Source organism: Artemia sp. Qi Xiang Cuo, chromosome 6 (assembly GCF_049724085.1).
Source record: "Artemia sp. Qi Xiang Cuo chromosome 6, ASM4972408v1, whole genome shotgun sequence".
Lineage (NCBI taxonomy): Eukaryota > Metazoa > Arthropoda > Branchiopoda > Anostraca > Artemiidae > Artemia > Artemia sp. Qi Xiang Cuo.
In genome coordinates, this window is record NC_142799.1 from 16934892 (window position 1) to 16961406 (window position 26515).

Sequence of the window (26515 nt, forward strand, 5' to 3'; positions counted from 1 at the left end):
TATCCCTTGAATTTTCTAATGAAAAAAGTTTAATTCTGTTAAATATAAGATTTGATCAGATAAATTAAATTTTACATGTTTTACTCCTTGAACTTTCCCAAAAATGACTATCTTTAACTCTTCTGATTACAAAATTTGAACTGATTAACTAAATTTTATGTGGTTTATTCCTTGAATTTTCCTAAGGAATAAAAGATTTAACTCAGTTGGATTAAAAATTTGAACAGCTGAATTGAATTTGATACGTTTACTCCTTTAATTTTCCTAAGGACGAAGGGGCTTAACTTTGTTGAATATAAAGTTTGAACTGATGACTTAAATTTAACGTTGTTTATTCAGTGAACTTTCTCAAGAATGAATAGCCTTAACTTTGTTAATTACAAATTTTAAGCTGATAAATTACGTTTGACAAAGATTTCTTCCTTGCATTTTTCTAAGGACTAAAAGGGATAACTTTGTTGAGTATAAAGTTCGAGCTGATGAATTAAATTTGACGGGGTCTACTCAATGCACTTTCTCAAGAATGAACAGCTTTAATTATTATTGATTACATATTTGTACTAGATGAATTAAATTTAACATGGTTTATTTAGTGAATTTTCCCAAGAATTTTTACCTTTAACTCTTTTGAGTGTAAAGTATGAACAGATGGATTAAATTTGACACGGTTTATTCACTAATTTTTCTAAGAACTAAAAGGTTTAACTCTGTTGGGTATAAAATTTGAGCTGATGATTTAAATTTGACATTGTTTATTCCTTGAATTTTCCTCAGAACTAAAAAGCTTAACTCTGTTGAATATAGGATTTGATCAGATGAATTAAATTTGGCACGGTTTATTCCTTAAATTTTCTCAAGAATGAATAGTTTTGACTCTTCTAATTACAAATTTTCTACAGATGAATTAAATTTGCTGTGGTCTATTCCTTGAATTTTCCTAAGGACTAAAAGATTTAAGTAAAAAAATTTGAATTTGATTCGTTTACTCCTTGAATTTTCCTAAGGATGAAAAAGTTTGATTATAAAGTTTGAGCAGATGAATTAAATTTGACACAGTTTATTCCTTGAATTTTCTTAAGGATAAAAAGATTTAACTCTGTTTTTTTTCTAAAGTTAGAACACAAAAATTAAATTTGACAAGATTTACTCATTGAATTTTCCTATAATCTAAAAGGTCTACGTTGAATATAAAGTTTGAACGGATGAATTAAATTTGATAAGTTTTATTCCTTGAATATACATAAGAACTAAAAGATTTAACTCTGTTGAGTATAAATTTGAACTTACCAAATAAATTTGGAGTGGTATATTCAGTTAGTTTATCCAAGAATGAATAGCTTTTACTCTGTTGATTACAAATTTTGAACAGATGAATTAAATTTTACACGGTTTATTCCTTGAATTTTCCTCAGAATTAAAAGGTTTAGTTCTGTTGAGTAGGAAGTTTGAACTGATATACTAAATTTGTCGTAGTCTATTCAATGAATTTTCCAAAAAATGAAAAGCTTTAACTCTCTTGATTACAAAGTTTAAAGAGATGAATTAAACTCGACACGGTTTATTCCTTGAATTTTCATATGAACTAAAATGTTTATTTCTGTTGAGTATAAAGTTGGAACTGATGGATTAAATTAAACGTGGTTTATTAAGTGAATTTTTCCAAGAATGAATAGCTTTAACTCTCTTGATTACAGTTTGAACAGATGAATTAAGAACCACCTGTGAGCCTGGTAACAGTTTCCATGTATGAAATTTCTGTTCTTGCATCTTTGAGTTTTGAAGAAGCATTCTAAACAATGGAGTTGCTATTGTACCTGAAGAAAATAATGGAAAAATAACAAAGTAATGCAATGAATTTCTTTATTGAAATAATGACATATACAATACTACATGTTATTAATATCATCATATAAACAATTTAAATTTTTTGAATTTGTTTATTAAATGGTTCATTAAGTTTTCGCTTTACATGGCATTTATTCCATTTCGGTGTCATACACGGCCTTTAGCATGTTTTCAGCTACAGGTTCAATGTGAGTTTTGTCAGTAGTATTATAGGATTCATTGAATGTATCTCTTGATAAAGTGTCGATGGTAGTATTAACGTTTGCTGGACCTTTGTTTTTCATCGATTCATCTTTCGATTCCCTAGTGATATTTTCTGCCGATGCCCTTTTTATTTTGTCTGTGATTTCACTGTCTATTACTACATTTTTGTACACAGGTAACAGTTCTGGCACTTAGACAAGATATGGTTTATGATATTGGTACAGGAATATGCCTGTCTACTTTTGACCTTTCATTGAATTCTAATAACCAAAAGCTGGCGATGGGGATTATCCGTGGGTAACGTGTTACCACAAGCACAAGCAAGAAGATGCCCCTCTTCATCAAATTTTTTTATGTTGGCATTCTCTTTGAGTTATATAATCTCGGCAGATCTCACTCTCGCATATCCACCTTCATAAGTGTTGAATTTTTTTGACACTCCAATAAAACTTAATATCTCACTTTCATGACAATGCACGCATATATTTCCAATAGTGTTACCACTAGTGCTAGTTTCGTAGTTCAAACATTTGTCTTTATCAGCATTCAATGCTAGAATAACACTTTCATGTGCACGCACTTTCTTGAAATACTTCATCTTAACTTTTTTCAAATAATACGTAAGTGGTAATCCTTCCACTGCACAATTATTATTGATCGAAAGCATACAGTACACTGACTAGTTTCGATGACCATCCACAGAGTACTACGGAGGCAGCCGGATAAAAAATAAGAATTTTCAGTCATTTAAGAGTCTAGATTGCGACACATTTTCACTGCTTCAAGTGCTGTCATCTTTTCATCTTTAGTTAAAGATGGTAGCATTGCTGAATTTTAAGCTAGTTTACATTGAGTTAACTGCTTTCAAGTTAGTTTCGTCGAGGTTCCCTTAGCTTGACGGGTCACGCCTTTTACACCTTAGGCATATTTCATTAATAAATCGTGTCAAATGTAATTCATCTCTTCAAACTTTATATTCAACAGCGTTAAGCCTTGTAGTCCTTAGGAGAGTTCAAGAAAGAAAACGTATAAAATTTAATTTATAGTTTAAAATTTATACTCAACAGAGTTAAAGCTTTTAATTCTTAGGAAAATTCACTCAACCACTTTCAATTTAATTCTTCAGTTCAAACATTATACTCAACAGAGTTATACCTTTTAGTCCTTAGGACAATTCAAGGAAAAAAAAGCGTCAGATTTGATTCATCTGTTCATACTTTATAATCTTAGGAAAATTCAAGGAATAAATCGTGTCAAATTTAATTCATCTGCTCAAACCTTATCTTCAACAGATTTAGACTTTTTAGTCCTTAAAGAAATTCAAGTAATAAACTATGTCAAATTTAATTTATCTGTTCAAACTTTGTATTCAAAAGAGTTAAAGCTATTGATTCTTAGGAAAATTAAACCGTGTCAACTTTAATTCGTTTGTTCAAAGTTTATATTCAACAGAGTTAAACCTTCCAGTCCCTAGGAAATTCAAGTAATAAACTATTTCAAATCTTTTTCATCAGTTCAAACTGTATGCTCAACAGAGTCAAACCTTTTAGCTCTTAGGAAAATTCAATGAATAAACCGTGTCAAATTTAATTTATCTATTTAAACTTTACAGCCAATGGAGTTAAAGTTATTAATTCTCAAGAAAATTCACTGAATAAACAAAGTCAAATTTAACCCATCAGTTCAAACCTTATTACCTTAATTACCTTAATTCGCACTTCGGAGCAAATTAAGGTCCATACTGGATCTGTTGTGCTCAACAAAGTTAAGCCTTTTAGTTCTTAGGAAAATTCAAGGAATAAACCATGTCAAATTTAATTCATCTGTTAAAACCTTGTAATCAACAGAGTTAAGGCTATTCATTCTTGAGAAAATTCACTTAACAAACTACGTCAAATTTAACTTATTTGTTCAAACTTTGTAATCAACAGAGTTAAGGCTATTCATTCTTGGTTAGGTTCACTGAATAAATCACGTAAAATTAATTAGTCCGTTCAAACTCTATATTCAACATTTAAACCTTTACGTCCTTAGGAAAAGTCAAGGAATAAACCGTGTCAAAATTTTATTCATCTGCTAAAATTGTGTAATCAGCAGAGTTAAAAGAATTCATTCTTGGGAAAATTCATGAAATGAACAGTGTCAAAATTTAATTCATCTATTCATATTCATATATTCATCTATTCCCCATTGAGCTTCAATTACAACGCAAGTGTCTGGTGCCCTTTTTAAGGATAGCAAGAGATTGGAGGTTGAGCAGCCCTTCTCTCAAGCTCAATCATTTTCAAAACGCATCCAGTCCAAATTTTGAGACAACTATTTTGTTCAGCATCGTAGAACGGCCAACAACTATGTCTTTAGGTATATTAGGCATGTCAACCCCCCTCAATTTTGCAATTGGCACATTATGCTTTACAACTAAATGTTGCTTTAAAATAAATTTAAATTTATTGTGTTAAATGGTTGCCAATAAGACACCTCAGCAATATATCGAGAACCACTAGCGGTATTAAGTTGAAATTTTGGATACTACTATTAATACTTCTGCTCTTTAAATTTAAATAAATAAAAAGAGTGTAAGGGTATCGATATTGTCAAAGAGCATAGATAGAATATCCTGAGAATAATATTAAGTTTTATTTTTCAGGTCAACTTCAGAAGCTATAAATTTAAATTAAAAAATACTGTTTGTATCAGGATTAAAATTGTTGAAAAAAGTTCTCCAATATAACCAATACCAATCCATGCAATGGATTCTTGTAAGAGAAGGCTGAAAAGATATACAATTTTTTTCCATGAAAAAGAACTATGTCAGCAAAAAACGAACAGAAATTAATTTAAAAAACTTATTCCACAAGACAAGTTTTTCAAAGAAAATTAAAGAGTTCCATTAAGCTAAGAATTAGCAAAAATAGAGTAAAATAATCTTCCAAGCGTAAAACTACCACAAATCACTATCAATAAATAATGAAATTCAAAACGTAAGGAAATTACAAGAAAGGGCCGAGTCAAGCTCAAAACGAGCAAAAATTAACATGTGTAGGGCTGATAACCCCTATGCCTTCTCCAGACCACAACATAATTTGTGCTTTACTAATAAAAAAATATGTTTGAAATGATTTCACCTTTAACGAAGAAATGTGTATGTGTCAATTTAGCTGACAATCCACGGTCATTTTTTTTTTTTTTTTAGTAAGGCACAAATTGTGTTCTGGTCTTGAGAAGGCATAGGGGTTATCAGCCCTACTCAAGCTAATTTTTGCTCGTTTTGAGTTTTAATTGGCTATTTATTTTAATTTTTGTTGATTTTGAGTTTCATTTATTTATTGATAGCAAGTTGTGGTAGTTTTACACTTAGAAGATTATTTGACTTTATTTTTGTTCACTCTTGCCTTAATAGAGCTCTACTTTTCTTTGAACGATTAGTCTTGTAGAAAAAAGTTTTTACATTAATTTATGAATTTAAGTGACCAATAATTGTATAAATATATGTGTACATAAGTAGAGTGCTATGTACCATTTGACATGGTTTATGTTCCTTCCTGTGCTATTTGCTTACTTTACATTCCTTGGCACCTTTCCAGAGCATGTACTTATGTATTTGCTTGGTTTATGTTCCTTCCTGTGCTATTTGCTTGCCTTATATTCCTTGGTACCTTTCCAGAGCATGTACTTACAGATTTGCTTGGTGTATGTTCCTTCCTGTGCTATTTGCTTGCCTTATGTTCCTTGGTACCTTTCCAGAGCATGTACTTATAAATTTACTTGGTTTATGTTCCTTCCTATGCTATTCTAAGCGTTTATGTTCCTTCCTATGCTATTCTAAGGGTTTATGTTCCTTCCTATGCTATTCTAAGGGTTTATGTTCCTTCCTATGCTATTCTAAGGATTTATGTTCCTTCTCATGTTATTTGGGGACACTATGTTCCTTCCAATGCTATTTGGGGAAACTATGTTCCTTCTCATGTTATTTGGGGACACTATGTTCCTTCCAATAATATTTGGTGACACTATGTTCCTTCCAATGCTATTTGGGGACACTATGTTCCTTCCTATGCTATTCTAAGGGTTTATGTTCCTTCCTATGCTATTCTAAGGGTTTATGTTCCTTCCTATGCTATTCTAAGGATTTATGTTCCTTCTCATGTTATTTGGGGACACTATGTTCCTTCCAATGCTATTTGGGGAAACTATGTTCCTTCCTATGCTATTCTATGGCATTATGTTTCTTCCAATGCTATTTGGAGAGACTACTTTACTTTCATTGCTAATCCATTTGTACAAGTACTTGCCAAAGAAAATCTATATTTCTCTTAACCGTCCACCGAAAAACTATTTTACATTGCGCCTTCCAATGCAAAACTAAAGTACAATGTTCCTTCCCTTGATAAACTAATGTACAATTTTCAATACCATGCTGTTCTCTGGGTTTATGATCCTTCCTATGCTATTCTAAGGGTTTACGTTCCTTTCTATGCTATTCTAAGAATTTATGTTCCTTCCAATGCTATTTGGGGACACAATGTTCCTTCCAATAATATTTTGGGACACTATGTTCCTTCCTATGCTATTATACGGGTTTATGTTCCTTCCTATGCTATTCTATGGCATTATGTTCCTTCCTATGCTATTCTATGGCATTTTTTTCCTTCCTATGCTATTCCAGGAGTTTATATTCCTTCCAATGCTATTTGGGAACACTATGTTCCTTCCTATGCTATTTTATGGCATTATGTTCCTTCCAATGCTATAGAGACTACCGTGCTTTCCCTGAAATTCTCGTTGTCTACTTAACGTCCCCTCCTAACCGATAATAATACGTTCCGTTCCAGGTTACTCTATACGAATTTCGATCGACAATAGCTTATTTAAATGACTACTATCCTTTTCATGCTATACTTTCGCCCAACTTTATAATAAGTTATGATCTAAAGGTTTATGTTCCATCCCATGCTATTATATAGCATTATGTTCTATGGTACCTTTCCAGAGCATGGCCTTATGGATTCTATGGCATTATGTTCCTTCCTATGCTATTCTATGGCGTTATGTTCCTTGGTACCTTTCCAAACAAAGTGATAAAAAAAAGGGCAAGAGATTCGCGAATTGGACTTTAAGAACGATATTAATTGAATAATAGGGAAAAAACAGAGCTAGATAGCATTTGCGAATTGGATTGTATGAAGGTGGAGAAAAAAGAGTTAAACTGATTATCAGTTAAGGTAACCCCTCGGGGTTGTTAACTCAGGCAATTTGTTATGAATTTGAGACAACATCAATCTGTGAAAATGGTAAATGATGATAGAATGACTTTGTGAGTTGACCTAACTTTACCTCTCAGATGCGATCTGTATAATACACAAGTGGTGTTTGAACAATGTTGTCAATTTAAAATAGGGTCTAACGTTATAGTATGCTAGAAAGTTGATATTAGAATCGTATTCAAAATATTTTCTTGGAAAGAAATTTAAGTTTTGTATTAATTTTGGATATCTTTGGAAATTCTTTGAGTTATATCATTAAGGAAGTTGCTAATTAAAGAGTAGTAGGCTAAACTCAGAATTGATATAAAGCCAAATCGTATTCAAAATATTTTCTCGGACAGAAATTTAAGTATTGTATTAATTTTGGATATCTATGGATATTCTTTGAGTTATATCATTATGGAAGTTGCTAATTAAAGAATAGTAGGCTAAACTCAGAATTGATATACAGCCAAATCTTATTCAAAATATTTTTTCGGAAATAAATTTAAGTTTTTTATTAATTTTGGATGTCTATGGATATTCTTTGACTTATATCATTAAGGAAGTTGCTAATTAAAGAATAGTAGGCTAAACTCAGAATTGATATACAGCCAAATCGTATTCAAAATATTTTCTCGGAAAGAAATTTAAGTTTTGTATTAATTTTGGATATCTATGGATATTTTTTTAGTTATATCATTAAGGAAGTTGCTAATTAGAGAATAGTAGGCTAAACTCAGAATTGATATACAGCCAAATCGTATTCAAAATATTTTCTCGGAAAGAAATTTAAGTTTTGTATTAATTTTGGATATCTATGGATATTCTTTGAGTTATATCATTAGGGAAGTTGCTAATTAAAGAATAGTAGGCTAAACTCAGAATTGATATATAGCAAAATCGTATTCAAAATATTTTCTTGGAAAGAAATTTAAGATTTCTATTGATTTTGGATATCGAAGGATATTTATTGATTTATATCACTAAGGAAGTTGCTAATTAGAAAATATTAGACTAAATTGGGAATTGATATACAGCCAAATCGTATTCAATTATTTTCTCGGAAAGAAATTTAAGTTTTGTATTAATTTTGGATATCTATGAATATTCATTGAGTTATATCATTAAGGAAGTTGATAATTAAAGAATAGTAGACTAAACTCAGAATTGAAATACAGCCAAATCGTATTCAAAATATTTTCTTGGGAAGAAATTTAAGTTTTGTATTAATTTTGGATTTTAGCTCGCCTTTAACGAACTTAGCTAGCTAGTTGAAACTGTGCATAAATATTTTCATTTTTAATCTAATTGCGTAGGTACTAAATGAAAATTGAACATTTATTTTTCTGATTTTTTGTGTTTTTGCAAGAAAATAGCTTGCCTTTAGCAAACTTAGCCATAGTTAGTTGAAACTGTGCATAAATGTCTACATTTTTTAGTTTAAATGTGTAGGCTCAAAAGGACCATTGAACATTTTTTTCTGAATGTGTGTGTTTTCGCAAGAAAATAGCTCGCCTTTAGCAAACTTAGCCATAGCTAGTTGAAACTGTGCATAAATATCTTAATTTTTAGTCTAATTTTGTAGGTACTAAAGGAACATTGAACATTTTTTCTGATTTTGTGTGTTTTCGCAAGAAAATAACTCGCCTTTAACAAACTTAGTCATAGCTAGTTGAAACTGTGCATAAATATCTTAATTTTTAGTCTAATTGTGTAGGCACTAAAGGAACATTGAACAGAAATCGCCAGAAAACTAAAAAGGACATTGGCAAAAAATATCACTACGGAATATAAAGATGAATCAATGAAAAACAAAGTACCAGCAAACATTACTGCCACTGATCAAACAGTCAATGAACAAAATAATACCAAAGATAAAAATGCTTTATCATCATCATTTTTCGGGTATATCGGATAAAATTGACAAAATCTAAGTATCAGATTGATTAAATTCTATATCAACATCCATTTCTTGAATGCATGGGATAAAATTGACAAAAGCTAAGCGTCAGAGTGAATAATTTTTTTTTATCAACATCCTTTGTCAGATGCATCAAATAAAATTGACAAAATCTAAACTTCATAATGAATAAATGCTTTAACAACATCCAAAATCGGATATGTTGGATAAAATTGACAAAATCTAAGTGTCAGAGTGACTGAATTCTATATCAACATCCTTTTCTCGGATACATAGGATAAAATTGACAAATTCTAAGTGTTAGAGTGAATAATTTGTTTTATCAGCATCCTTTGACAGATAAATGGGATAAAATTGAAAAAATCTAAGTATCAGATTGATTAAATTCAATATCAACATCCTTTATCGGATATGTCGAATAAAATTGACAAAATCTAAGTATCAGAGTGAATATTTTTTTTTATCAACATCCTTTGCCAGATACATCGAATAAAATTAATAAAATATAAGTGTCAGAGTGAATAATTTTTTTTTATCAACATCCTTTGTCAGATACATCAAATAAAATTGACAAAATCTAAATTTCAGAATGAATAAATGCTTTAACAAAATCCCTTATCGGATATGTCAGATAAAATTTACAAAATCTAAGTATCAGAGTGACTAAATTCTATATCAAAATCCTTTTCTCGGATACATAGGATAAAATTGACAGAATCTAAGTGTCAGAGTGAATAAATTTTATTTTTATCAACATCCGTTGTCAGATCCATCAAATATAATTGAAAAAATCTAAATTTCGGAATGAATAAATTCAGTATCAACATCCTTTGTCGGATATGTCGGATAAAATTGACACAATCTAAGTATCAGAATGAATAATTTTTTTATCACCATCCTTTGCCAGATACAGCGGATAAAATTGACAGAATCCAAGTGTCAGAGTGAATAATTTTTTTTTTATCAATATCCTTTGTCAGATACGTCAAATAAAATTGACAAAATATAAATTTCAGAATAAATAAAGGCTTTAAAAACATCCTTTATTGGATATGTCGGATAAAATTGACAAAATTTAAGTACCAGAGTGACTAAATTCTATATCAACATCCTTTTCTCGGATACAAAGGATAAAATTGACAGAATCTAAGTGTCAGAGTGAATAAATTTTATTTTTATCAACATCCGTTGTCAGATCCTTCAAATAAAATTGACAAAATCTAAATTTCAGAATGAATAAATTCAGTATCAACATCCTTTGTCGGATATGTCGGATAAAATTGACAAAATCTAAGTATCAGAGTGAATAATTTTTTTTTTATGAACATCATTTGCCAGATACATCGAATAAAATTTATAAAATATAAGTGTCAGAATGAATAATTTTTTTTTATCAACATACTATGTCAGATACATCAAATAGAACTGACAAAATCTAAGTTTAAGAACGAATAAATGCTTTAAAAACATCCTTTATCGAATATGTCGGATAAAATTGACAAAATATAAGTATCAGAGTGACTAAATTCTATATCAACATCCTTTTCTTGGATACATAGGATAAAACTGACAGAATCTAAGTGTCACAGTGAATAATTTTTTTTATCAACATCCTTTGCCAGATACATCGAATAAAATTGATAAAATATAAGTGTCAGAGTGATTAAATTTTTGTATCAACATACTTTGTCAGATACATCAAATAAAATTGATATAATCTAAATTTCAGAATGAATAAATGCTTTAACAACATTTTTTATCGGATGTGTCGGATAAATTTGACAAAATCTAAGTATAAGAGTGAATAATTTTTTTTTATCAACATCCTTTGCCAGATACATCGAATAAAATTGACAAAATATAAGTGTCAGAGTGAATAATTTTTTTTATCAACATCCTTTGCCAGATACATCGAATAAAATTGTTAAAATATAAGTGTCAGAATGAACAAGTTTTTTTTTATCAACATCCTTTGCCAGATACATCGAATAAAATTTAAAAAATATAAGTGTCAGAGTGAATAATTTTTTTTTATCAACATACTTTGTCAGATACATCAAATAAAATTGACAAAATCTAAATTTCAGAATGAATAAATGCTTTAACAAAATCCATTATCGGATATGTCAGATAAAATTTACAAAATCTAAGTATCAGAGTGACTAAATTCTATATTAACATCCTTTTCTCGGATACATAGGATAAAATTGACAGAATTTAAGTGTCAGAGTGAATAAATTTTTTTTATCAACATCCGTTGTCAGATACATCAAATAAAATTGACAAAATCTAAAGTTCAGAATGAATAAACTCATTATCAACATCCTTTGTCGGATATGTCGCATAAAATTGACAAAATATAAGTGTCAGAGTGAATAATTTTTTTTTTATCAACATACTTTGCCAGATACATCGAATAAAATTGATAAGATATAAGTGTCATAGTGAATAATTTTTTTTATCAACATACTTTGTCAGATACATCAAATAGAATTGACAAAATCTAAATTTCAGAATGAAAAAATGCTTTAACAACATCCTTTATCGGATATGTCCGATAAAATTGACAAAATCTAAGTACCAGAGTGACTAAATTCTATATCAACATCCTTTTCTCGGATACAGAGGATAAAACTGACAGAATCTAAGTGTCACAGTGAGCAATTTTTTTATCAACATCCTTTGCCAGATACATCGAATAAAATTGATAAAATATAAGTGTCAGAGTGAATAAATTTTTTTATGAACTTACTTTGTCAGATACATCAAATAAGATTGACATAATCTAAATTTCAGAATGAATAAATGCTTTAACAACATCCTTTATCGGAAGTGTCGGATAAAATTGACAAAATCTAAGTATCAGAGTGAATAATTTTTTTTATCAACATCCTTTGCCAGATATATAGAATAAAATTGATAAAATATAAGTTTTAGAGTGAATATTTTTTTTTATCAACATACTTTGTCAGATACATCCAATAAAATTGACAAAATCTAAATTTCAGAATGAATAAATGCTTTAACAAAATCCTTTATCGGATATGTTGGATAAAATTGACAAAATCTAAGCATCAGAGTGACTAAATTCTATATCCACATCCTTTTCTCGGATACATAGCATAAAATTGACAGAATCTAATTGTCAGAGTGAATAATTTTTTTTTTATCAACCTCCGTTGTCAGATACATCAAATAAAATTGACAAAATCTAAATTTCAGAATGAATAAATGATTTAACAATATCCTTTATCGGATATGTTGGATACAAATGACAAAATCTAAGTAGCAGAGTGACTAAATTCTATATCAACATACTTTTCTCGGATACATAGGATAAAATTGACAGAATCTAAGTGTCAGAGAGAATAATTTTTTTTTATCAACATCCGTTGTCAGATACATCAAATAAAATTGACAAAATCTAAATTTCAGAATGAATACATTCAGTATCAACATCCTTTGTCGGATATGTCGAATAAAACTGACAAAATCTAAGTATCAGAGTGAATAATTTTATTTATCAACATCCTTTGCGAGATACATCGAATAAAATTGATAAAATATAGGGTTCAGAGTAAATAAATTTTTTTTATCAACATCCTTTGTCAGATAAATCAAATAAAATTTACAAAATCTAAATTTCAGATGATTAAATGCTTTAACAAAATCCTTTATCTGATATGTCGTATAAAATTGACAAAATATAAGTATCAGAGTGAATAATGTTTTTTTTATCAAAATCCTTTGCCAGATACATCGAATAAAATTGATAAAATATAAGTGTCAGAATGAACAAGTTTTTTTGTTATCAACATCCTTTGTCGGATACATAGAATAAAAATTGACAAAATCTAAATATCAGAATGAATAAATGGTATAACATCATCCTTTATCGGATATGTCAGATAAAATCGACAAAATCTAAGCATCAGGGTGATTAAATTCTACATCAACATCCTTTTCTCGGATACATAGATTAAAATTGACAAAATCTAAGTGTTAGAGTGAATATTTTTTTTATTAGCGTCCTTTGCCGGTTACGTCGAACAGAATTGACAAATTCTAAGTGTCACAATGAATAAATTCATTATCAACATCCTTTGTCGGATATGTCGGATAAAATTGATAAACTCTAAGTATCAGAGTGATTAAATTCCATATCAACATCATTTTCTAGGATACATGGGACAAAATTGACCAAATCTAAGTCTCAGATTGATTGAATTCTATATCAACACCCCTTTCTCCGGTACATGGGATAAAATTGACAAAATCTAAGTATCTGATTGATTAAATTCTATATCAACATCCCTTTTTTGGGGACAAGGGATAAAATTGACAAAATCTAAGTATCAGAGTGAATAATTTATTTTTTATCAACATCTTTTATCAGTTACAACAATTATAATTAACAAAATCCAAATATCAGAATGAACCAATGCTTTTTCAGCATCTTTTGTTGGATATGTCGAATAAAATTGACAAAATATAAATTTCAGAAAGAATAAATGCTTTATTAACATCCTTTATCGGATATGTCGGATAAAATTGACAAAATTTAAGTATCAGAGTGACTAAATTCTATATCAACATCCTTTTCTCGGATACATAGGATTAAATTGACAGAATCTAAGTGTCAGAGTGAATAATTTTTTTTTGATTAACATCCGTTGTCAGATACATCAAATAAAATTGCCAAAATTTAAATTTCAGAATGAATAAATTCAGTATCAACATCCTTTGTCGGATATGTCTGATAAAATTGACAAAATCTAAGTATCAGAGTGAATAATTTTTTTATCAACATCCTTTGCCAGATACATTGCATAAAATTGATAAAACATAAGTGTCAGAGTGAATAAATTTTTTAACATAATGCCATAGAATAGCATAGGAAGGAACATAATGCCATAGAATAGCATAGGAAGAAACATAAACCATTAGAATAGCATAGGAAATAACATAAACCCTTAGAATAGCATAGGAAGGAACGTAGTGTCCCCAAATAGCATTGGAAGGAACATAAACCCTTAGAATAGCATAGGAAGGAACATAAACCTTTAGAATAGCATAGGAAGGAACATAAACCAAGCAAATCCATAAGTACATGCTTTGGAAAGCCATAGAATAGCATAGGAAGGAACATAAGCCCTATAGAATATCCTGGTTTGATTAGTTTTCCTTGAGTACATCAAGTGAAGGTTCGGTGTCCTATAGAATTTCATTGAACAGTGAATTGTGCTTGAAAATTGTATGAAATAGTAAGAAGTCCCTTAGATCGAATTTTAAAGAACGATATCCCTAAAAATGAGCATGGGAAGGAACGTAGTCTCTCCAAATAGCATTGGAAAGAACATAATGCCATAGAATAGCATAGGAAGGAACATAGTGTCCCCAAATAGCATTGGAAGGAACATAAACCCTTAGAATAGCATAGGAAGGAACATAAACCCTTAGAATGGAATATGAAGGAACATAAACCATGCGTAGGTACTAAGGGAACATTGAAAATTTTTTCTGATTGTGTGTGTTTTCGCAAGAAAATAGCTCGCCTTTAACAAACTTAGCCATAGCTACTTGAAACTTTGCATATATATCTAAATTTTTAGTCTAATTGTGTAGGTACTAGAGGAACATTGAACATTTTTTCTTATTTTGTGTGTTTTCGCAAGAAAATAGCTTGCTTTTAACAAACTTAGCCATAGCTAGTTGAAACAGTACATAAATATATTAATTTTTAGTCTAATTGTGTAGGTACTAAAGGAACATTGAACAGAAATTGCCAGAAACATAAAAAGGACATTGGCAGAAAATATCACAATGGAATATAAAGATGAATCGATGAAAAACAAAGTACCAGCAAACGTTACTGCCACTGATCAAACAGTCGGTGAACAAAATAATACCAAAGACGAAAATGCTTTATCATCATCAATTGTCGGGTATATCGGATAAAATTGACAAAATCTAAGTATCAGAATGATTATATTCTATACCAATATCCATTTCTCGAATACTTGGGGTAAAACTGAAAAAACCTAACCGTCAGAGTGAATAATTTTTTTTATCAACAGCTTTTGTCAGATACAACAAATATAATTGACAAAATCGAAATTTAAGAATGAATAAATGCTTTAACAACATCCTTTATTAGATGTTCTGGATAAAATTGACAAAATCTAAGTATCAGAGTGACTAAATTCTATATCAATATCCTTTTCTCGGATACATAGGATAAAATTGGCAAATACTAAGTGTTAGAGTGAATAATTTTTTTATCAACATCCTTTGTCGGATATGCCATATAAAATTGACAAAATCTAAGTATCAGAGTGAATCATTTTTTTTTATCAACATCCTTTGCCAGATATATCGAATAAAATTGTTAAAATATAAGTGTCAGAGTGAATAATTTTTTTTATCAACATCCTTTGTCAGATACATAAAATAAAATTGACAAAATCTAAATTTCAGAATGAATAAATGCTTTAACAACATCCTTTATCGGATATGTCGGATAAAATTGACAAAATATAAGTACCAGAAAGACTAAATTCTATATCAACATTCTTTTCTCGGATACATAGGATAGAATTGACAGAATCTAAGTGTCAGAGTGAATAATTTTTTTTATCAACATCCGTTGTCAGATACATCAAATAAAATTGACAAAATCTAAATTTCAGAATGAATAAATTCAGTATCAACATCCTTTGTATGATATGTCGGAGAAATTTTTTTATCAGCATCCTTTGTCAGATACATCAAATAAAATTGACAAAATCTAAATTTCAGAATGAATAAATGCTTTAACAGCATCCTTTATTGGATATGTCGGATAAAATTGACAAAATCTAGGTATCAGAGTGAATAATTTTTTTTATCAACATCCTTTGCCAGATACATCGAATAAAATTGATAAAATATAAGTGTCAGAATGAAAAAGTTTTTTTTTTATCAACATCCTTTGTCGGATACATCGAATAAAATTTGACAAAATCTAAATAACTGAATGAATAAATGCTTTAACAACATCCTTTATCGGATATGTCAGATAAAATTGACAAAATCTAAGCATCAGAGTGATTAAATTCTACATTAACATCCTTTTCTCGGATACATAGATTAAAATTGACAAAATCTAAGTGTTAGACTGAATATTTTGTTTTTTTTATCATCGTCCTTTGGCAGTTACATCGGATAAAATTGATAAAATCTAAGTGTCAGACTGAATAAATTCGTTATCATCATCCTTTGTTGGATATGTCAGATAAAATTGATAAAATCTAAGTATCAGAGTGATTAAATTCCATATCAACATCATTTTCTCGGATACATGGGAAAAAATTGACAAAATCTGAATATCAGAGTGAATAAATGCTTTATCAACAACCTTTAAATGCATTATCACCATCATTTGTCGCCTATATCGGATAAAATTGGCAAAATCTAAGTATCAGAATGATCAGATTCTATATCAACATCCATTTCTCGGGTACATGGGATAAAATTGACAAAATCTAAGTATCTGATTGAATAAATTCTATATCAACACCCCTTTCTCGGGTACAAGAGATAAAATTGACAAAATCTAAGTATCAGTATGAATAATTTACTTTTTATCAACATCTTTTATCAGTTACAACAATTCTAATTAACAAAATCCAAATATCAGAGTGAATAAATGATTTTTCAGCATCTTTTGTCGGATATGTTGAATAAAATTTACAAAATCTAAATTTCAGAATGAATAAATACTTTAACAACATCCTTTATCTGATATGTCGGATAAAATTGAGAAAATCTAAGTATCAGAGTGATTAAATTCTATATCAACATCCTTTTCTCGGATACATAGGATAAAATTGACAGAATCTAAGTGTCAGAGTGAATAATTTTTTTTTATCATCATCCGTTGTCAGATTCATCAAATAAAATTGTCAAAATATAAATTTCAGAATGAATAAACTCAGTATCAACATCCTTTGTCGTATATGTCGGATAAAATTGACAAAATCTAAGTATCAGAGTGAATAATTTTTTTTATCAACATCCTTTGCCAGATTCATCGAATAAAATTGATAAAATATAAGTGTCAGAGTGAATAAATGTTTTTACATAATGCCATAGAATAGCATAGGAAGGAACATAATGCCATAGAATAGCATAGGAAGGAACATAAGCCCTTAGAATAGTCTAGGAAGGAACATAAACCCTTAGAATAACATAGGAAGGAACATAGTATCCCCAAATAGTATTGGAATGAACATAGTGTCCTAACATAGCATTGGAAGGAACATAGTGTCCCCAAATAGCAAGGGAAGGAACATAAGCTCTTGGAATAGCATAGGAAGGAACGCAAGTCCTTGGACTAGCATTGGAAGGAACGTAAACCCTCAGAATAGCATTGGAAGGAACATAAACCCTTAAAATAGCATAGGAAGGAACATAGTCCTATAGAATAGCATGGGAAGGAACATAGTCCTATAGAATAGCATGGGAAGGAACGAACGTAGACCTATAGACTATAATTGTAAGGAACATAGTCCTATAGAATAGCATGGGAAGGATCGTAGTCCTATAGAATAGCATGGGAAGGAACATAGTCCTATAGAGTAGCATTGGAAGGAACATAGTGTCTCCAAATAGCATTGGAAGGAACATAATGCCATAGAATAGCATAGGAAGGAACATAGTGTCCCCAAATAGCATTGGAAGGAACATAAACTCATGGAATAGCATAGGAAGGAACATAATGCCATAGAATAGCATAGGAAGGAACATAATGCCATAGAATAGCATAGGAAGGAACATATTCCCTTAGAATAGCATAGAAAGGAACATAAACCGTTAGAATAGCATAGGAAGGAACTTAGTGTCCCCAAATAGCATTGGAAGGAACATAGTGTCCCCAAATACCATGGGAAGGAACATATATCCTTAGAATAGCATAGGAAGGAACATAAACCAAGCAAATCCATAAGTATATGCTCTGGAAAGGTACCAAGGGAACATAAGGCAAGCAAATAGCACAGGAAGGAACATAAACCAAGCAAATCCATAAGTACATGCTCTGGAAAGGTGCCAAGGAACGTAAAGTAAGCAAATAGCACAGGAAGGAACATACACCATGCAAAATGGTACATAGCACTCTACTTACATAGCTGTATTTTTCTCAAAAACCGCTCGATGATTTATTTTCTTAATTTTGGCCCTCTAACATTACCCGGCCTGAGAAGAAAAACGATCTAGATAGGTCACGTCTTTTATAAAGTTCGTTTAAAGCCTAAATTTTGCAAAAATATTTTTATATGAATGACATCATGGGGCCGTCCTGGCTAAGTGGACGTGTGCTGGGTTGAGAATTTTTTGCCCCAGGGGTACGGGTTCGATCCCCGGTGTGGCCAGTTATTTGGTTTAGGACGCGGGTCAGTAGTGTTACTATGTAAGCTCATTAAGAGTCGACCAAGCTCTAAATGGGTACCTGGAGAAATCTGGGGAAGGTAAGCACGAAGGGTGTGCGAAAGCACAGGATGGCTGGCCCCAGCCCCCCATTGCACTTCCTGGCTGAAGGGCCACGAAACGGAGATCAGCACCACCAGTTTGGACCTTAAGGGTCTAGTGCCGTCAAATTTACTTACTGTGACATCACGGTCATATGCATTTAAAGTGTAACTTACATCATAATATTGCAATGAAATCATGCACATAAATGGCTTCATATGAAAATATACATCATGATATTGCAATGATGTTACGTACTAACTTCATATAAAAGGCTCCATATAGTTAATATGATTCATTAATAGAATTAACTTTTTAACGTCAATAAAATTTGACATAAATATATCTAGAGAATGACACAGTAATTCACAATGTGAATCTACGGTTCAAAAACAAGTGAAACCGACAATCGCAACGAATCACAAACGAAAATGACGCACAAAGAAATGTGGTGTAGGAAGTCATGCGACAACAAGCATCACAACGTATCACAAACAAAATAATGAAGAACAACATCGGCGGTCAGAAGACATGCGACAGCGAGCATGACAATGGATCGCAATCGGAATGAAGCATAACAAAATTAAATGATTAGAAGAACAGCACCGTTGCAATTTCTGACATCGGACTTCTCAGAGTTCTATATATTCATTACGTAGCCCTCCATTTCCACGAGGAAAGAGTAGCAAAAAAGCTGATTCATTTGAAGATTAGTGCTTGGACGGTAGAAATTACTCTCTTCATTTTACAAATGAGTTGGTTTACCTTTTTTACGACGTCACCCACCCGCTAATCACTTCTACAAATAAATCTGAAACCTAAACTTATATTTAAGCTTTATTCAACGTAAGTAATAATCAAACCATCAATAGTCGGAATATTTTTAGCTTCCAAGTAGCTGGACAAATTTATCACAAAATTAATTTGGCAGCGCATACGACGCAAACCACTTAAGGTAATTTTCAGCGACCTTTAAAAGGACAGATGCATTTTCTTAGATTCAGGTTGCAGAACACTTTCCAATTCTATAAATTACGGAATAAGTCAGAAATTAAAGGATCTGTAGGAAGAAATATTGCGAGACCAAAACAGTTATGCCACGAACCAATGATGGTGTCATGACATCATGCGGAATTCCTGTTAAAATTATTAGCTAACTTTTTGGGGCCGTTAATACTTTCTATATTTGGTGCTTCAAAGTAGCTGAACAAATTTATCACAAAATGAATATAGCGACAGTTATAATTATAATTATACAAGCATGCTGCGTGCCAAGTACCAGTGACCAAGAAAAGTCTCCTGTGATGACTTCCCAGGGGAACACAATTCAAAACAAAATACCAGCTTACCGTAATGAATCATGAGGTGAACGGTCGACAAGGTCAATGTCATCCATTTTGGCTATACACGCAACGTGGGGTAATATGATAACCCCTATGAGCAAAGCAAAAGTGTGGACAACGACAAGCAAGGTTGAACATGTTGCAAATGCAAATGCATACGACGCAAACCACTTAAGGTAATTTTCAGCGACCTTTAAAAGGACAGATGTATTTTCTTAGATTCAGGTTGCAGAACACTTTCCAATTCTATAAATTACGGAATAATTAAGAAATTAAAGGATCTGTAGGAAGAAATATTGCGAGACCAAAACAGTTATGCCACGAACCAATGATGGTGTCATGACATCATGCGGAATTCCTGTTAAAATTATTAGCTAACTTTTTGGGGCCGTTAATACTTTCTATATTTGGTGCTTCAAAATAGCTGAACAAATTTATCACAAAATGAATATAGCGACAGTTAGAATTATAATTATACAAGCATGCTGCGTGCCAAGTACCAGAGACCAAGAAAAGTCTCCTGTGATGACTTCCCAGGGGAACACAAATCAAAACAAAATACCAGCTTACCGTAATGAATCATGAGGTGAACGGTCGACAAGGTCAATGTCATCCATTTTGGCTATACACGCAACGTGGGGTAATATGATAACCCCTATGAGCAAAGCAAAAGTGTGGACAACGACAAGCAAGGTTGAACATGTTGCAAATGCAATGAGAAGGATTTCAGGATAATCTTCTATATGATTGATGTTGAGTTCCACCATTACTACCTATAAAATAGTACTAATGATTATGAGAAGTTTAAACATCTGGTTTGATTTCTCGGAGTTGGTTTCAGTGGGTTTTGAGCTTTGATTTATTATTGAGTATTTTCCAAAATGTTGGAGAAAATGTACCTTCCGTGCCCTTTTTCTTGGAGAAAGGGGGGTGTTCTGAGTTGATGACTGATATTTTAAAAAGTTTCTGATGAACGCCTAGTGGACGCATTCTCGATTGCAAGGGGTCAACTGCTATGCATGTACTATAGATGTCATACTGGGCCGAGTCCACAAGAAGTAATTACTCATACTTCTTAGTCCCGGCCTTCATCTTTGTGCACTTCGTTAATAGAGCAACCCTTCTGCAATTGCTCCCTTTTACACTTTTTTCACTTTTGAAGCAAAATAAGATGTATTTTTATGTGTGTTTTTTTTTAGAATGGTATCAAAATTTATTTGATTTTTCGTATATAAAAAATTCTGGTGATTTTGCTTCAAATGTGAAACAGTTTTTGTTCACAGCAGATATAAGAATTGGCAGTTTTGATTTGGAATCAGTATACGCCAATTGTGACCCCCCCCCCCCCTAAAAAACGCCAAATTCATTCTGGAGGAAAGCTTAATGCTGGCGAATTTGTCTCTGATAAATCTGCCTTTTCAAATTAGACTTGTAATTTCACTCTTGATTCTTCGTAACAAAATTAAATATAAGAAAACAAGTTTTTCTTAACTGAAAGTAAGGAGTGACATTAAAACTTAAAACGAACAGAAATTATTCCATATATGAAAAGGGCTTCCCCCTCCTCAACGCCTCGCTCTTTACGCTGAAGATAGACTCTTTGTCACAACTCTACTTTTTAAATGAATACAACAACTTTAGCGTAAACAGCGAGGCTTTCAGGAGGGGACAGCTCCTTTAATATACAAAATAATTTCAGTTCGTTTTAAGTTTTAATGTCGCTCCTTACTTTCAGTTAAAAAATATGTTTTTTTTTAAATTGAATTTCTGAACGTTTTTCAAGTAGGCTAATGCATTTTCGAATTTGGCTGACCGTACATAAAAAATAAAAAAAAATTGCATATCAATTTTGGCAGATTGATTTCGTATCTGAAGGGTTGCGCCCTCCTCAATACCTTGGTCTTTACGCCAAAGCTGCTAGCACTTTAAAAAGGTGCCTGCTCAAATTAGACGACCCCCGTATTTCAGTAGACGCCAAGGCCGTATCCATTATTTTTTTTCCGGGGGTATTTTGCAATTTTTTTTCCGGTTGGTTGGGGGAGGGTTACACAAAGAAGCAAAAACGTAGAGAAATTTGCTTTTATTCATTTTTGTTTCATTTTTACGAGTCAGATAAACAATTCAGGAGGGGGGGTCAAACCCCCTAACCCCTCACCCCCACCCCCTTCTTGGATAAGACCCTCGTAGACACTCTTAAAAAATTGGGATAAACAGTCAAACTTTAGCGTATTGAGCAGCATATTTTGGAGGAGGCAACCATTCAAATATGGAATAATTAATGTTCATTTTTCAAATAATCTGACTCACCCTCTATGAATTATACTCCTTCTCTTCACGGAAAAATCTTCTGTGTTAATTTCATCCGACGTAAAGTGCACCCCTCCCCTGTCAAATTCCCTCCAGACAATTTCATCCTCGCTGAAACTTCTCCCTCCTCGTAAAATTACTTGCAGGCGATTCAGCCTGAAAAATTCTCCTTTGCATTCTTTCATTGAAATAAGACTTTAATCTCTAATCGGTTTCTTGATCACACCAGAAATTCCCCCTTCCGTGGAAATTATTTCTCAGAAAAAAACCTGGAAAAATGCCCTTGGATAATTCCCCCGGAACATCTCCACATGAAAAATTTTGGCAAAGAGAATATAAGACAATTATTAAGAATTTTGTATAGTAATTCTGTCAAATCCTCCCAGTGCAACTTTTCCCCTACAATATTTACTCCCCAGAAGTTTTCCTCCACAAGGAAGATTCTCGCTATAGAAATCCATTCCAAGCATTCCCTCCCCCCCCCCAAAAAAAATGTCTAAATACTTCCCAATAACAAAGACACTTCCTTGTTATATAGCATACACTCAAGAATTGAAGTTAGGTTAATCAAAATGAAATATACCAAAATATGAAGCGAATATAATTGTTTAATAAAAAAATTGTGGAAACTACAACAAAGAATTATGGAAGAGGGGTTGCCCAGATCGCATTATAGCAACTAACTTAACCTAACCAAAAACCAACTAAATATTGAATTAGAATATACCTACAATCTAGTTTCCCACCAAACCGAAGCTAATTGTTTTGTTTGAAAACTGGGTATTGTCTCATGTTCGCGATATAAATTCTCGAGTGTGTGCTATATAACAACGAAGTACCATAACCAATACTATACGTAAAAAATTAGCGCAGACTCTTTTTGTTTATATCATGAATGTACGGCAACCGAATATAATCACTCTCCCTCATAGGCTTTAGCTCAACAATCGGTATATCATCATCGCCGGCAATACCTCTTAATAAATTAAATAAAAAAAACAAGTTTTTTTAACTGAAAGTAAGGAACGACGTTAAAACTTAAAACGAACAGAAATTATTCCGTATATGAAGGGGGCTGTCCCCTCCTCAACGCCTCGCTCTTTACGCTAAAGTTTTTTTATTGTTTAAAAAAATAGAGTTGTGAGAAAGTCAAACTTTAGCGTAAAGAGCGAGGCGTTGAGGAGGGGACAGCCCCTTCATATACGGAATAATTTCTGTTCGTTTTAAGTTTTAACGTCGTTCCTTACTTTCAGTTAAAAAAACTTGTTTTTTTTATTTAATTTTTGAACGTTTTTGAATTAATGCAGGTTTTGATTTTGGCTCACCGTACATGAATAATTAAAACAAAATTTGCATATTATATTTGGTTAAATGGCTTTCTCGAAACTTGTTTAATTTTATTTACGAACGTTTTTATTAGTAATAAATATACGTAACTTAGAATTAACTTACGTAACGAACTTCTATATTCATAAATTTTTAACACGTATATTAGGGGGTTCGCCCCCTAGTCAATCCCCTTCTCTTTAAACTATAGTTCGAATTTTTTTTCCAGTTCTTTAAAAATGACCTCTTAATCACAATCAGTTGATCAGTTGAAAAACTTGTTTTTTTTTTATTTAATTCCTGATCTTTTTCTTTAATAAATAAAAAAAAACAAGTTTTTTTAACTGAAAGTAAGGAACGACGTTAAAACTTAAAACGAACAGAAATTATTCCGTATATGAAGGGGGCTGTCCCCTCCTCAACGCCTCGCTCTTTACGCTAAAGTTTTTTTATTGTTTAAAAAAATAGAGTTGTGAGAAAGTCAAACTTTAGCGTAAAGAGCGAGGCGTTGAGGAGGGACAGCCCCTTCATATACGGAATAATTTCTGTTCGTTTTAAGTTTTAACGTCGTTCCTTACTTTCAGTTAAAAAAACTTGTTTTTTTTTATTTAATTTTTGAACGTTTTTGAATTAATGCAGGTTTTGATTTTGGCTCACCGTACATGAATAATTAAAACAAAATTTGCATATTATATTTGGTTAAATGGCTTTCTCGAAACTTGTTTAATTTTATTTACGAACGTTTTTATTAGTAATAAATATACGTAACTTAGAATTAACTTACGTAACGAACTTCTATATTCATAAATTTTTAACACGTATATTAGGGGTTCGCCCCCTAGTCAATACCCTGCTCTTTAAACTATAGTTCGAATTTTTTTTCCAGTTCTTTAAAAACGACCTCTTAATCACAATCAGTTGATCAGTTGAAAAACTTGTTTTTTTTATTTAATTCCTGATCTTTTTCTTTAATAATGCTGGGAAATCCGGCGCCCCCTTCATAGCAATGTCCCTTCCCCCATGACACCTTCCGGCATGGACAGATCCTTCCATCTAGCCCCCGACCCTCTCCGGCCCCCACCTCCCAGAACAAAACTCCGCTGAAAAAGTCTGTATACTTCCCAATAACCAATACTATATGTTAACATTGAGTAAAGTTCATAACTTTCAGCCCTCCCCCGGGGACTTTGGGGAATCAAGTCATCCTAAAAGACATTTTTATCATATTTTCGACCATGCTGAACAAAATGGCTATCTCAAAATTTTGATCGGGTGACTTTGGGAAAAAAATGAGCGTGGGAGGGGGCCTAGTTGCCCTCCATTTTTCTCGGTCACTTAAAAAGGGCACTAGAACTTTTAATTTCCGTTCTAATGATCCCTCCCACGTTATTCTAGGACCACTGGGTCGATACGATCACCCCTGGGGAAAAAAAAAAACAAACAAACAAATAAACACGCATCCGTGATCTTTCTTCTGGCAAAAAATGGAAAATTCCACATTTTTGTAGATAGGAGCTTGAAACCTCTACAGTAGGGTTCTCTGATACGCTGAATATGATGGTGTGATTTTCATTAAGGTTCTATAACTTTTAGGGGGTCTTTCCCCCTTTTTTCGGAAATCAGCCAAATTTTCTCAGGCACGTAACTTTTGATGGGTAAAATTAAACTTAATGAAACTCATATATTTGAAATCAAAAGTAAAATCTGATTCTTTTGATGTATCTATTGGTATCAAAATCCCGTTTTTTAGAGTTTCGGTTACTCTTGAGCCGGGTCGTTCCTTACTTACAGTTCGTTACAATGAACTGTTTGATAATCCTGAAGACTAAATCGGTCTTGATGAGACATTATCATTTTTCATATAAAAAAACAAAACAAAAAATAGCGCTTGAAAAAAAGAGAGAGAGAAAAAAAAGAAAAATAACAAAAAATAACACAAATATATATATATATATATATATATATATATATATATATATATATATATATATATATATATATATATATATATATATATATATATATATATATATATATATATATATATATATATATATATATATATATATATATATATATATATATATATATATATATATATATATATATATATATATATATATTATAAATATTATATAAACAAAAAAAAACAAAAAAAGCTATAAAAGGTCATCAATTGACCAGATACTCCTGATTGGAGCAGTCTCAGTTTCAAGGGGTCAACTTCTATGCATGTACTATAGATGTCATACCGGACCGAGTCCACAAGAAGTAATTACTCATACTTCTTAGTCCCGGCCTTCATCTTTGTGCACTTCGTTAATAGAGCAACCCTTCTGCAATTGCTCCCTTTTACACTTTTTTCACTTTTGAAGGAAAATAAGATGTATTTTTATGTGTGTTTTTTTTAGAATGGTATCAAAATTTATTTAATTTTTCGTATATAAAAAATTCTGGTGATTGTGCTTCAAATGTGAAACAGTTTTTGTTCACACCAGATATAAGAATTGGCAGTTTTGATTTGGAATCAGTATACGCCAATTGTGACCCCCCCCCCCCCTAAAAAACGCCAAATTCATTCTGGAGGAAAGCTTAATGCTGGCGAATTTGTCTCTGATAAATCTGCCTTTTCAAATTAGACTTGTAATTTCACTCTTGATTCTTCGTAACAAAATTAAATATAAGAAAACAAGTTTTTCTTAACTGAAAGTAAGGAGTGACATTAAATTTTTAAACGAACAGAAATTATTCCATATATGAAAGGGGCTTCCCCCTCCTCAACGCCTCGCTCTTTACGCTGAAGATAGACTCTTTGT

At 31.6% G+C, this 26515-nt stretch overlaps 1 protein-coding gene across 1 annotated transcript in view; it reads right to left on the reverse strand.

Moving 5' to 3' along the window:
* LOC148950925 (calcium release-activated calcium channel protein 1-like) overlaps positions 1 to 26515 on the reverse strand; it is a 148195-nt gene that overhangs the window by 54952 nt on the left and 66728 nt on the right. The window contains exon 4 of the mRNA XM_089090068.1: positions 20637 to 20839. Within this exon, the coding sequence (XP_088946194.1) occupies positions 20637 to 20839 (203 nt within the window). The remainder of the gene's footprint in view (positions 1 to 20636; positions 20840 to 26515) is intronic.